The 14,516-nt window shown below is 45.3% G+C and overlaps 1 protein-coding gene across 2 annotated transcripts in view; it reads left to right on the top strand.

Annotated features, from left to right (window-relative positions):
* Positions 1-14,516, top strand: part of LOC147463947 (uncharacterized) — a 124,783-nt gene that overhangs the window by 24,637 nt on the left and 85,630 nt on the right. For both annotated transcript variants that reach the window (XR_015185509.1, XM_086492032.1), the window contains exon 4: positions 11,689-11,777. Coding sequence is in view for 1 of the 2 variants with exons in the window: in XM_086492032.1 (XP_086348158.1) it covers positions 11,689-11,777 (89 nt within the window). In the remaining variant the exon portion in view is untranslated. The remainder of the gene's footprint in view (positions 1-11,688; positions 11,778-14,516) is intronic.

Raw genomic sequence — 14,516 nt, 5'->3', positions numbered from 1 at the left:
AAACTAGCCTGTCCCGGTGCTTGTATGCCCTCACTGTGCTATCAAGTTGGATAAGATCCTGCCGAATAAGTCTAGTAATCTCCATCCATGTAAGAGCCAAAGATGGTGCATCAAGAGAATATTGGAAAGGGGGCAGCTTGTCCATGTTGAAACCATGCCTTTGAAACCATGAGCTTGTCTGTGCATACCAGCATGATGTATCTCCTTGTAATGCCAAGTGTCTGGATGACTCAAGAGCAATCCTAGCATATCTGTCCCTGGCGGTGTCCCATAAGCTGTGTACAAATGATACTGATCTGGTGAGTGCCTCAATCTCCATAGGTGGGGCAGCCAGCTCCGCTCGTATGATGTCATGTGGAACTGAGGTCTTGGCTCTAATCAGCCTAGAAATCATAGATACCAAAGGCCTCTTTATATTAATCCATCCAACACTGTCAACAGATGGTCCCCAAACCTGAACCCCGTAGTGCATAACTGAAGCAACCAAATTGTTGAAGAGGTTCGTGGAACTGAACCTGCGAACAAATCCTCTCTAAACCGCCTGGGGCTGCATAGGCACGAGTCAATCTAGTGTCTGCTTCTGCCACTTTCAGTGTGAACCTTGGTCCACTAAAGACCACCCCAAGATATGTGTATGCATCAGTGTACTCCATACTGTCCTGACCATATGTGAATGTAGGTGCTGATCTCCTGACCCACTGTGGTGTGGTATTAAGTACCATGACCTTGGTTTTACCAAGGTTGACAGACAATCCACTATCCCCTGCAAAACTATGTGATGCGTCCAAATGTCTCTGCATACCCTCTGGTGAGTCTGATATCAACACGATATCGTCAGCATACAATAAAAGAGGGATCCGTGTCCCTGCAACTGAGCACCTCTATCTCCTCCTCTGTCAATGTAATCAGAGACCTCATCAACATACATACCAAATAAAGTAGAGGACAATGGGCATCCCTGTTTCACTCCGATAGTGGAGTGAACTATGTCATATATCCCCTCTGGTGTGCGTACATGACCCATCACTGAACTGTACAATGCCATAATACCCCATATCAGTTCTATGGGTACCCCCAATTCCATAAGTCGGCGCATCAATCTGGCCCTCGGTATTGTGTCAAATGCTTTGCGGAAGTCCACAAAGCTGCAATATATCTGTCTGCCATGTGCTCGACCCTCAATGATAGCTCTGAGTGTAAAGACATGATCTAGTGTGGAGAAACCCCTCCTGAAACAGCCTGTCCGGGTCCCGTATGCCCATAATCTCTGCCCAACTGCTCAGCCTATGCTCAAGGATGGATGCATACAACCGTGCCAATGTGTGTCCTACCATGATAGTATGGTAATTCCCCGGCACTGTGGGGTCTCCTGTCTTGAAGATAGGTACAATAGTAGACAATCTCCAAGACTCAAGAAAGCCCTCGCACATGACACGGTTGAACAACCGTGCAAGCATCTCTGTCAACAAGTCCCCAGCATGTATAATGTGTTCTGCTACCAAACCCTCGTGATCCTGTGCCCGTCTGGTCTTCATCCTGTCAATGGCCTCCTTTACCATCTCAGTGGTAAAGAAGGTGCTCATAGCCGGGCATGGCTGTGGTGGCTGTCCAGGTACAGTGTATAATGATGCTGCATACTGTCCCCATATCTCCGTAGAAGTAATCACTGGCGGGGGAGACTGCTCATGGAATAGACGCCAAGCCTCTCCTGAGTCTCTACTAAGGAAGAGATGATATAAATCTTGCTCCATTTGGACCAAGAAAGCTCGCTTCTTCCGTCGTACTAGTCGTCGTGTAGCAATACGAGACTGTCTATAGGTGATCACTCCCAATGCAAGCTCCTGCTGGATCTGAGCTCTCCTCTGTCGACACTCCTCATCATACCAGCTGTTCTGAGGCATGTGCCCAGAACGACGTCTCTGACTAGGCTGAGTGTGTGGGTATGCCTCTGTCGCTGCCCCATGTAATGTCATTGTCAGCATAGATGTGATCTTCTCCACTGTGTATACTGGCTCTGATGTGCATAAAAGTCTACGAATTTCCTCTGCATAGACTGAGTCAGTCTCTGGTGTAAAAGTATACCGTGGATGTCTACCACCCCATGAGGTCTTAGAAGTATTGTACTCAAAGGAGACTGATAATGTCAAAAGTGCATGATCTACCGCTATTCCAACAGGCCTAGGCCCCACTGTAAAATCCTGAATGTGAGAGATAAAGCTCAGATGTGTCATAACATAGTCTACAGTACTGGCCCCATGTCTGTGCGGAAAACAAGTAAAACCTATAGATGATGGGAAGGTCGGTAAGCCATCTAGTATGGCTAAACTGTGACTAGTCGTCATCTCCCTGAGATATCTCCCATACTCTGTATGCTCTCTGTTGTGTGAGCATCTCTCAAGCCCCATCTCCTCTGGCTCTAGCTCTCTGAGCATCTCCTCTGAGGTGTCATAGAAAACCGCCTGTGAACTGCCTGTACGGGCATTGAAGTCCCCCAATAGTATGATGTCTCCATCCCTGGAGAACTCCCAAATATCATCATCAAGTACAGAGTAAGGAGACTGTCCTCTGGGTGAAGCATATACTGAAGTGGCCTACTTTGTAAATGAGGTTACAGACGGCAGGTCATATGGTTTACCTCGTGAGGTTATGGATGACAAGCCATGAAAAGTTTTGGTCCATTTTTGATGGTTGCCTTAAATTGCATGCTAGGAAATGTGTTTCTTTCCTTTCAAGATGTGATGGGAGGAAAATAGCATATGGCGATGTACAAGAAACGTCCAGTTTTTGCTCTCAGCCTCACCCACATGTATCTGGCCTGATCATCTCTCCGAACTATGTGCAGTAGTGGCTGGAGTTCCTCTCTGAAAAGAACTGATACACCTCCTGATCCTCTAGTCTTATGCTCAGATCTGGTGCATGTCCGGCAAGCTGTCTCCCATCTGTATCCCGATATATGCAGCATCAAATGTCCTGGAGCCAGATGAGTCTCAGAGTAGAAAACAATGTCTCTGTCTCTGAAGCTGTCCTCAAAGGCCCCCACATCAAGTCTATACGAACCATTACAGTTCCAAACCGCCATCCTGAGTGTGGTCCCACAGGTCTCGCACCGTCATGTAGGGCGTCTCTCCATAATGACCACTCTTCCTTCTCTGTAAAAAGCTGTCTTCCCCTTTTCTCTTGCGGCCCTAATCTCTTGCATGACTTCCTGCATGTGGGCAAGCTGTGAGAGGGTGAGATCGTCACCAAGGAAGATACCAGTCTTCTTGAGAGTGGGCCTCTTTCTCAAAAAGTCCTTCTCCTCAATAGAGGGGAAGTGCTGTTTGAGAGCTCTTCCTCTCGATGTTTCCCCTGCGCCTCCACTTTTCTTACCAACTCTCCATGCTTTTGTGTGTGTCGCTTTTTGCATACCCATTAGTACCATGAGCTCCTGTACTTCCTCATCAATTTTGTCCCCATCGTTGAGGCCTGTAACCCTCACATGCAAGGTCCTCATACGTCTTCGTTGTTCCTCCTCAAGTGTCATGTTGATGATGGTGGGAGTGGGGATTGATACCTCCACGCCTTTGCCCTTCTTTGCGACCGAAATCCAATTCTCCGCTTCCTCCACTTTCTTTTGGGTTTCAGTAATCATATCTGTCCATGAAGACGTCTTTGCTTCCTGTTGTTTCTCCTCTTTCTTAATGGCTTGCATTTGCTCTTTGATTACCTTAAGTTCTTCTATCACTGAGGGTTGGATTTCTCTCTCTTCTAGTCCACCATTGGCTCTTCCCTCGGCTAGGTCTGAAATCTGATTCTTGAGGTCTTCAATTTCGGCCTGATGTTCCATTTTCTCCACAGTTCGAAGTTCGGCCTCGCTGATTTTCCACTTAAGAAAGACCGCCTTCTCCATCTTCCACTCTTCCATCTCTGTCCTGTATGCCTTCATCTCCTTTTCCATGTTTGCTAACCTCTTGCTGCTAGCCATAAAAGTTGATTTCTTCATTGCTGGGGATGCCATTGCCTGCAAGGGGCTAGAGCTGTCGGGAACTGCTGGGGATGCCATTGCAAGCAAACACGCAAGGGAGTAGCCCAACAACACCAAGTATGTTTTCCACACTATGTTTACTACATTATGCATACATAGTTAGGTGGTCCCCCATCAGGTATACATGTTTATTCCACACGAAAAAAATACGATTTCTGCAGTTTTAAAAATCTGAGAATTTCTGCTCTTTTTTTGGGACAATTTCTGTAGGAAAAATCTGAATTTTTACTCTGATTTTGGGAAATGTGCCTGCTGAATTTCTGCACTTTCCCCAATAATCTGCAAAATTTCTGATTTCCTGCGTGCTGGACAGAACCTCAAACCCACTGCTGCTGCTGGTTGCCCACGCTGCTGGCAGCCCACGCGCTGAGAAAGACCTGCTGGCAGCCCACGCGCTGAGTATGCACAGATGACAACGCGCAAACCTGCTGGGCTGCCCACGTGCTGAGACCTGCTGCTCGCGCTCAGCAACCCCCTCCAGACCTACGCGCGACCTATGTTTCCAGTCCGCTCCAGACTTGCTCAGCAGCCCGCTTCAGTTCTGCCCGCGCTAGAGAGAGAGAGAGAGAGAGAGAGAGAGAGAGAGAGAGAGGCGATACCAGATGTCAGGTCCCAAACCCCCCTCCAAGGGCCCCCCTCTCTATTGCTAGAGAGGTATTTGCTTTAGATTGCACAAAGTCTGGTACAATGGTTCTAATTGCTATGATGCTTGACAATGACGATGTCGATGACAATGACGACTACGATGTCGAGGCTAATGACTAGCTGAAATTTGAAAATGCTACTTATGCTTGAGGCTGAAAACTGAAATCGCTATGGATGCTGATGGAATCTTGCAAGTGCGGCGAGGCTACTGGGTTGCACTGTTGTTGTCGGCGACGACGATGGCTGAAAACTGAAAAACGCTAACTGATCTGCTGGCTGAAAACTGAACTGCTGTCTTGGCTGTGATGGGAATGGCAACCGCGACGAGGGAAGGCTGATCTGCTGTGGTACTACGGTAGGGTGCCGAGGATGAAGCCAAAACGCTGGAGCTGCTGAAAACGCTGATCCAATGTAAGGTGCAGCGGAAGTAAATGTTGAACTTTGCTCAAGATGAGTGCTCCGAACTGTGCTCAAGGGTTCCTTTTACTTGTAGAAGGGAGAGCCTTCCGTTCCTTTAGTGAGAGAGTGCAATGGACACAAACAAAGTGGTGAACACTGTGAATGAAGGTGCATGAGACTGAGAGATAGAGAGAGAAGAGAATACGACACCAAACTGTTGTCAAACCCTCCTCCGAAGATCCCACTCTCTATGGCGAGAGCGGTCTACTTATGATTGCACAAATCTCTACAATGCTTGGACTTGTCGACGATGAGGACGACGACGAGACAGGCTGAAATCTGAGAATGCTAATGGCTGAAATCCGCAAATCTTTATCTGCTGAATTCTGACTCTGTGTCGATGACGATGTCGATGGCGACGATGCGACGACGACGCGCTGAAAACGTAGATGCTGAAATCTGCGTTTTCCGGGCTGAAATTGCAAACTTCGATGGATCTGACCGTGCAGCGAGGATCTGCTGCGGGAAGGTGAGATCCGCGAGGTTCGGGACTTCTACTGCGATGTCTGACTGCTGAAAACTGAAAACGCTGATGCTACTGTTGCTTCTGTCGCAAAGATCTGCAAAAACGCTAGGTCTCTAGCTGTTCCAAAAACGCTAGGTTGATTTGGGGTTCTGCAGTGGAAATCTGCTAACGCTAGGGAACGCTAGGGCTGATCTGATGTTGTGGGGAATCTGCTAACCCTAGGGCTGATCTGTTGTCTGCTGTCGCCGTGAATGTGCAAGTGCAAGAACGCTGGTTGATTTGATGCAAAAACGCTAGGCCTTATGCAATGTTGAAAACGCTAGAGTTGTCGCGGGGGTCGGTCTTGATGAGAAGTTGCCTGTTGAGCAAGGTGCTCGTGCTGCCTCTTCTGCCAGAAAGTGCTAGCGCTAGGTTTTCTTATATACAACTTAGCAAAATTGCCCTACCTACTTTCCAACAAAAGTCACTTAAAAATAATAAGTGAAAAATGTCAAAAATAGAAAAAATAGGTCTATGCATTGTAAAAATGCTCCTGATGGGTTGTGACTGCAATTTGATGGTCATGCTGTGTGCAATCAGAGGATATGCATCTACTCTACGTGTCTGGACATGCACAGTCTGCAAACAGACTCACAAAAGTGCTAGATCAATTCCTATTCTAGATTGACTTGACTGAACTGAACCCTGGTCATGCTGTAGCTTGTCAACGGACACATAGGGTTGGATGTGTCACGTGACATCCCCTCCTTTTCAAAGTGAGGTACTGGTACCGAACTGTATGGCGCCGAGGGAGATCGCCAATAGCATCCGGAATCCTGGAAGGGACTCTTCGCCGGCCCACTCTGATGTGTGGGTCGTGCGGTACTTGAACTTCATAAAGGTCTGCAACGCTTGCTTCTTTGGGCTGCGTTGAAAGCAACACAAAGTCTGTTGTGGCTCCTTCAATGCTTCAACTTCGTCTATTGTCATGCGTCTACCTTCTTCAAGAATCTCCGAGACTGAAAATTCCTGAAACCACTTCCAACACAAAAACATGAACATACCCATTCCATGTAAAGTGACTGGAAAATACTACTCTTATGTAGAGCTTGTGCATGCAATGTAGATGAACATAGAGACGGAGTGTCAAACCGTTCATCAAACACACCCAAACATTGGGGTTGAATCTTGACTTTCTGATCTAAATCAATCAACTATGGCAAATCACAATGGACATGCCGATGCTTGATGCTCAATCCTTCTTGTGCTCTTTCGGATACTGTTTATGCCAAGGAAGAGACATAGAATGTGAGTTCCTTGGGTGCAAACATTTTGGCTTTTCATGAACAATCCGCATACATCCGTGTTCATTCATGAGTGAAACGTGCTCAACGTACAATATGTCATGCCTAGGGAAAGGGATCACATAAAGACGCTGATTAAAATACAGGAAACAATCAGACTAATCATGCGAACACATAGTACTTCTTGTAATGGTTCTTTGGACCTAGGCTCGAGAGCCAAGATCGGTTCGTCGTGTTTGATCGAAGCTTCCTGTGGGGTTCTGTGGACCTCGACTCGAGAGCCAAGACCGGTTCTTCGTGATTGATCGAATCTGCAATGAGGTTAGCTTTGCTAGAAAAAGCATCAACTAAACCATCATCCTTGTGAACAATCACGTCTTAATCATACAAATCATCATGCTTGTGAGAAAACACATCTTTATCATCATGCAAATCATCATGCTTATCATGATTATTCAAATCATCATGCAAATCATGTGTGTCATGATTTGGAGATGAAGAGATTGAGAGAGTCTTGCATCTATGCCTGCACTTGAGAAAAGAGTCGCAACATCTCTTTCATGTGTCGGTCGTTCATGGCTTTTGTTGCTTTGTTCTCGCGATCCACTTCTGCTTTTCTTTCTGCACATTCACGATCACATTCTGCCATTCTTCTGCTCTTCTTGCTTCGCGTTCTAACTTTCTGTCCATCATCATCTTGTCGAAAGCCTCCACAGGAGTTAGTGCAATCCTTGGTGTAGATGGGGAAGGGGGAGGGTCAGAAAAACCTCCTGGTGGGGAAAACTCTTCTTCGCCACTCCCATGCTCACCACCTCCATGCGAAGTATCCATTCTGCTTCGGGTTGTGATGACCATCCACTGATGTCTTGGGTTCTTAAGTTCACGAGGAACTTGGGTTTTTGTGGTTCTTCGTGGTCTTGAGGTTCTTGAGGTTCTTGAGGGTCTTGAGGTTCTTCTTTCGCTTGCAATCTGTGTTAGAGAAGGATCTTCTCTTCACCCGAGCTCTTCTCTTTTCCGCGGGCGCACCCCTTGGCAGCCTTGCGCTCACACCAAGGTTGCTTTTTTCCACCTCATGTCGATTGGCCGGCCGCTAAGTGCACGGTCCGCTCTCAATGAGTGAAAAGAGAAACAAGGGGAGGCTGTACAAGCCCTTCTTTCTTGGGTTTCCTGTCACTCTTCAAAAACACGATTAGGAATCGACACGCCCAAGAGGACTTGGGTTACGTGCGATCGCAACGAGCAAAAAAAATTCTGTGGTTCTTGTGGTTCTTTCCTTGAGTGATATAGAACACTGCTAAAGCGCTGATACCAATGTAAGGTGCAGCGGAAGTGAATGTTGAACTTTGCTCAAGATGAGTGCTCCGAACTGTGCTCAAGGGTTCCTTTTACTTGCAGAAGGGAGAGCCTTCCGTTCCTTTAGTGAGAGAGTGCAATGGACACAAACAAAGTGGTGAACACTATGAATGAAGGTGCATGAGACTGAGAGATAGAGAGAGAAGAGAATACGACACTAGATTGTTGTCAAACCCTCCTCCTAAGGCCCCACTTTCTATGGCGAGAGCGGTCTACTTATGATTGCACAAATCTCTACAATGCTTGGACTTGCCGACGATGTCGACGACGATGAGGACGACGAGACGGGCTGACATCTGAGAATGCTAATGGCTGAAATCTGCAAATCTTTATCTGCTGAATTCTGACTCTGTGCCAATGACGATGTCGATGGCGACGATGCGACGACGACGCGCTGAAAACGCAGATGCTGAAATCTGCGTTTTCCGGGCTGAAACTGCAAACTTCGATGGATCTGACCGTGCAGCGAGGATTTGCTGCAAGAAGGTGAGATCCGCGAGGTTTGGGACTTCTACTGTGATGTCTGACTGCTGAAAACTGAAAACGCTGATGCTACTATTGCTTCTGTCGCGAAGATCTGCAAAAACGCTAGGTTTCTGGCTGTTCCAAAAACGCTAGGTTGATTTGGGGTTCTGCGGTGGAAATCTGCTAACGCTAGGGAACGCTAGGGCTGATCTGCTGTTGTGGGGGAATCTGCTAACCCTAGGGCTGATCTGCTGTTTGCTGTCGCCGTGAATCTGCAAGTGCAAAACGCTGGCTGATCTGATGCAAAAACGCTAGAGTTGACGCGGGGGTCAGTCTTGCTGAGAAGTTGCCTGTTGAGCAAGGTGCTCGTGCTGCCTCTTCTGCCAGAAAGTGCTAGCGCTAGGTTTTCTTATATACAACTTAGCAAAATTGCCCTACCTACTTTCCAACAAAAGTCACTTAAAAATAATAAGTGAAAAATGTCAAAAATAGGAAAAATAGGTCTATGCATTGTAAAAATGCTCCTGATGAGTTATGACAGGAATCTGATGGTCATGCTGTGTGCAATTAGAGGATATGCATCTACTCTACGTGTCTGGACATGCACGGTCTGCAAACAGACTCACGAAAGTGCCAGATCACTTCCTATTTTAGATTGACTTGACTGAACTGAACCCTGGTCATGCTGTAGCTTGTCCACTGACACATAGGGTTGGATGTGTCTCGTGACATCCAACTGATGCAAAACGCTAGGTACTCTTGAGAAAATGCTAGGAGATCTGCTTGGTGCTGCTTGTGCTATGCATAGAGTCCACCTTACAAAAGGTGAGTGCCTCCTTGTCTTGTGTGTACTTGTCAAAAGACGAGTTTTCATCGAAAGACTCTGTAACTTAGCATAGGGTTTTAGAGGATTCTTTTTTGCGAAATCCTTCTTTGACTTAATGCAAAAAATCAGCCTACGTCGTACTTTGTACGCATGAGTCCATGCTGGACTCCGTGAGGAGTTGCACACCCACACTAGGTGTGCTCTACACCTACAGGTGCCCCCTCTAACAACAGAGAGACCATTCTCTCCCTCTCTTTCTCTCTTCCTCTCTCTTCTCTGTTGTTCTTCATTGTCCTGCTTCACACAGAAGAGCACAGAGAGGTTAATGAATAGGAAAATGTGTAGTAACTTCAAAGAATTCAATAAAGTAAAAGTAGAATATGTTGAATTTTCTTATAAATCAACAAATTCGGAAGTAATTTCTGATAAATTTCTCATCTGCTGCTTGAAAGCGACCTCCTACAAGCAGACTACGCTTGCATTTTTTGCAACCTTGATCTATGTATGAGTGGTTTAGCCCCATATGTGACGGATTTTAGGGTTAGGGTTATTGTGTCGAGGTCATAGTTGCAAACAGATCATTGTGTTCATTTGGTCAATAACAAAATCTCTGTCTCTCGGAAGCTTGTCCATGCCAATCTCTTCATCAAAGCAAGAATCCTTCTATGGCTCGCACTAACTCTCTCTCTCTCTAGATTCTGTATGCTCTCTCTAGAGAGCACTGATTTTTTCTTTCTCAACCTAAATTTCAATTTTTTTCTCTTGGTAAATTTTCTCTCTAGAATTTGATAATTTTCTTTGGAGACAGTTTTCTCTGAAATATTCTATACCCTCGATATATTTCACGTACACATTATATTGATATATACACAATACATTCCATATGCACGATATGTTTGATATCCACGATACATTTGATACTTTTGTTTTAGGCTGAATTTCTGATACGCAGATTCAGCTGACAAAACCATTGATGAATTTACTTCCACATGGCTGAGAAAAGACCAATTAGGGTCGCTTTGGTAGAAGAGAGGAGGCAGATCTGTTGCTGTTTACTTAAATCAGCACTTTTAAGGGTTGGATCTCTTTTTGCTAAGCCTCCGAAGGGATGAAAATATGCAACAGCGCAGATTTGACATGTTTTATCGCAATGAAACTACACCAAACGCATCTCTTATGAGGAGGGCTGCAGATAGAGGTGAGATCTCACTCAAATGAAAGCACCAAAGAGGATTTCACAATAAACTGCCTCGAAGTTTGGGGCTGATGCAATATCACAGAAAATTGAAACAAGTGATAGCGATAAAATCTCTGGTATAGTCCTTCAAAAGCAAGTTGTAGGGTCTCCAAGTGGTCCTTAGCCTTCTTGCTCTGATATCATGAAGGGATGAATTGAGCACACTAGAAAGGAGACAAACACTATGTGAGAGGGAGAGAATGACCTAGGAGCAATAGGTCAATAACTCAAGAAATTTTTAAACAGTTGACAAAGAGATTGAGAGCCAGGGGGTCACCTTTATATTGGAAATGAGACCTATAGCCCAGTTTAGGGGTGACTCATCTCAGTGAACTGCCACAACATCCAAATGACTACCCCTGACAAAATGGCCAATAAATAGGCCATATTAGCTATAGTATGCCGCATGAGCATAAACTGCTAATAAATGGGCTAGAATGCGTATGCAAGGCCAGTGTGGCCATACAACCATGAGATGCAACCTAGAATGCCACGGTGATGACATATCTCCAACATGAGCTTCTTCTCATTAAAAGAAGGGTATCGAGAGTCAGCAATACTCTTCTTATCATGATGAGAAGAATGATGAGACATGGTAATCGCTCAAGACATAGAAGTCTTAAGATTCCCCTTTTGGAAGACCCTCCTAGACATGAAGTCTACTTTTGCTTAATCTTGGATGTCCCCTTGGTGGCCAAGGCACCATTTTTACCAACTTTTAAGCAATTGCTTGAAGCTTTAATGATAGCGGATCCACAGTTTGAATTAGGATGAGCTAGTGTTGGAAAAACTTTGTCTTGAGCATGATGCCATTAACAAGCTTTTGTGGGTTCTAAAAAGCTACTTGTGTTTGTCACTACTTTGCTTTTTGTATTTTGTATTGTGCAACTGTAAAGCAACAATGAAATGGGCTCTTATCTTGTTTTATAGGTTTCTGGACCATCCGGGCAAATGACGTGGATTCGAGGTGGACCTGTTTGTTTGAATGGCAAGAACATTATGGATGCAGTAGATGGAAGGTAATGTTTTGATATTTATTCATGTGCTTGAAATTTGATGCTTCCTTGCAAAAGCCATGTTGAGGGAGGTTCAATGTCTATGATCTTGTGAGCAATGAGTAGCTGTCCTGAGCGTGACCCATTGATACCTAAATGCTCTTAGACTTGTGCTTCAGATTATCTTTGTAGCTCCTCAGGCAAGCTGCAACAATATCGCTCCATGTGCTCCTCTCGAGGGACCATTTGAAAAGAAGCTAGTGGTAGAAATGTGTTCGAAAACTTCTAGTTGTGGGTATAAGTGTGTCATCCTTAAATTATTCCAAGCTGTAACTTTCGTGTCAACCATAGAGAAGAAATCAATCTCTTGAACCCCACCCAAGTTCGAGGTGCTTGTTTATGAAACAGTACGATTGACCACCAAGTTTGTGTGTTCCTCTTCAACAATGAAGCAGTTTTTCTAACTTTGAAAGCTTCTATATAGTTGCCACTTGAAAATGCTAGATCAAGCTGGCTTCATCCAGCCCTGAAAAATTGTTGGACTTCAGACTTTGGCCTCCTCCTTTAAAGTCCTTTTATGTATCCATAGGCATCAAGCGGTCGTACATAGTCAGCTTCATACGATGATTGCCCTCTGAACCAAAAGATGTCCCAAAGGCTGGAGGCATCTCATCATCGTACACATCAGTCATTGTTTTGATAGGGTATCCATAGTGATTTATGTATGTGCCTGGCATAGCTGTGTGCCTGGCATCTCTTTTTCCAACATCTGAATTAGTCAGGTCCATTGGTGCATGTACCTCTTCCATATGATCCACAAGCACACTATCGGCACCATTAGACCCATATGCATTAGCACGTGCACCAAAAAGCACCTCTGGCCGCCATGTCTGAAAAAGCAGGTTTCCTGCTCAAAAAGCCTGGAATAAGTGATGTCTCAATCGCATGATTGGCCAATGTCCATGTACTTCAACTATTTTTGAACTTGATTCTGAATCTTTGTTTGAATCTGATGCTAACTCCCTGGAGAACTGGATCCCTTCTTTGTTGCTAGCTGTAGTCTTGGTATTGTGGTCGTCTTCTTTTGTGAATGCAAGTACAAAAAGTGTGTTCTTCCAATTTTCATTGTTCTTATCTCAAGTTCACTGTGTTCATCAGCTGTCTATTGTGTTGTGTACCTTATGCCTATGTCTTGCAGTGCACCTTGTGAGTGAGTGAGGCTTCAACATGTTGCATAGAGGGGACCCTCACCACAGAGAGCACGGTACTCACTTTTGTGCTACAGGTGCTCTCATTTTCGGCACACCTGGTCGGACACTCAAGTAGTCTCATCACCATACATCAATCTGGTCTTGAAGTCTGCTCTTGAAGCCGCCTTCACAACTTGTCCTAGCCTAGCTGGTCAAGTTGACCCTTGCAAGTCGATCTCTTTACTTGGCGAGGGAGAGTTTTCCAAGGTGAGCAACTAAGGCGAGCAACAAGGTCGAGTCTTCTAAGGCAAGTTGTTCAAGGGCAAGTTTTTGGTGCAGTTTTCGAGGGCAAGTTTTCTGGTCGAGTTTTCCGGGCAAGTTTTCTAGGGCAAGTGTTTTGGTCCAGTGGGTAGTCCACCCTTTTCAAAGGCATGTGGTTTAGTTGGATTACTGCATGACCCATACGTATTCTCAGGCAAGGAGACTGTCAAGGGTCGCGGTTTAGTCGGGTTATTGCATGAGCCATACTCGTTCTCAGGCCAAGGAGAGTTGGGTATCTCCTATTAAGAGTCCCTTCAAGTTGTACCAGCGTAGAGGCCACTTGTACACACCTCCCATCTTTTCACCACCTCCATTGCCTCTTCCATCAACGCTCAACTCTCCACAAGCAGACTTTGTAGCATCATCTGCTCCAACATCTACTTCCAATCCATCATCACCACCACCTTCTTTAGCTCCCATGGCGGAGGACTTGGCTATTGTTTTGGCAAGAGTTAACATCAAGTTTCCAACATTTAAAGGGCTCTCGACAGAGGATGCAGACGACTCTGTCTGGCGGTTTGAAACTTGTCGTTGATACACCCCACATGCTTATTATTGCCAATTAACACTTTGCACAACAGATAAATGCCAATCTCCGGTTAGAGCTTGAGAGAGTGGGACAAGTGTAGAGATATAGCATAATAGATGCATAGAGATATGGATAACGTGAAAGACTGAGAGAGACAGAATAAACAAATATAGAGAGAGGTCTGAAAGCGATACAACGTTGAACCAGAACGGCCAGGCCCCTTCGCAAGAGTATGTTTATTCCTCTAGAATTACAAGTGTATAGGCTAAAAATTCAGCGTGGAATCACCATCAAACAAGTAAGAAACAATCTTGTTGGTTTTTGCATTTGTTGCCCTTACAAGCACATACAAGAGTTGGAAAAATTCACCCGTCTGTGTGTCACCCCAAAGGCCTACCAATGGGTCACACAACCGGTTGTCTTCTCTTGCATGTCAAATGCACGAGAATGATGTCCTTCAATGAAGAAAAATTCAGAAATGGCTTCTTCATTCGTTCTTCTTCGTGTGATCACTTCGGCAACACCTCCAACGTCCTCTTCTCTCACGCAAGCTTGAATGGGAGATAGAGGTAGCTTAAGGAGAGAGAGAGGTAGCATGTAGAGGGCAACGATGATGGTAATGTAGAGGCTTCTTGGGCTGAGATTAGAGAGTAATTTCAGCAATGAGGTGATGCCTAAAATGAGGAAAAAGGGGCTGCTTTTATAGATGAACTTGCCTCTTGA

The sequence above is a fragment of the Adiantum capillus-veneris genome, chromosome 2 (genome assembly GCF_014529385.1).
Source record: "Adiantum capillus-veneris isolate H3 chromosome 2, ASM1452938v2, whole genome shotgun sequence".
Classification (NCBI taxonomy): Eukaryota; Viridiplantae; Streptophyta; class Polypodiopsida; order Polypodiales; family Pteridaceae; genus Adiantum; species Adiantum capillus-veneris.
Note: the sequence above shows the minus strand (reverse complement) of the source record. Positions and strands in the feature narration are given on the sequence as shown.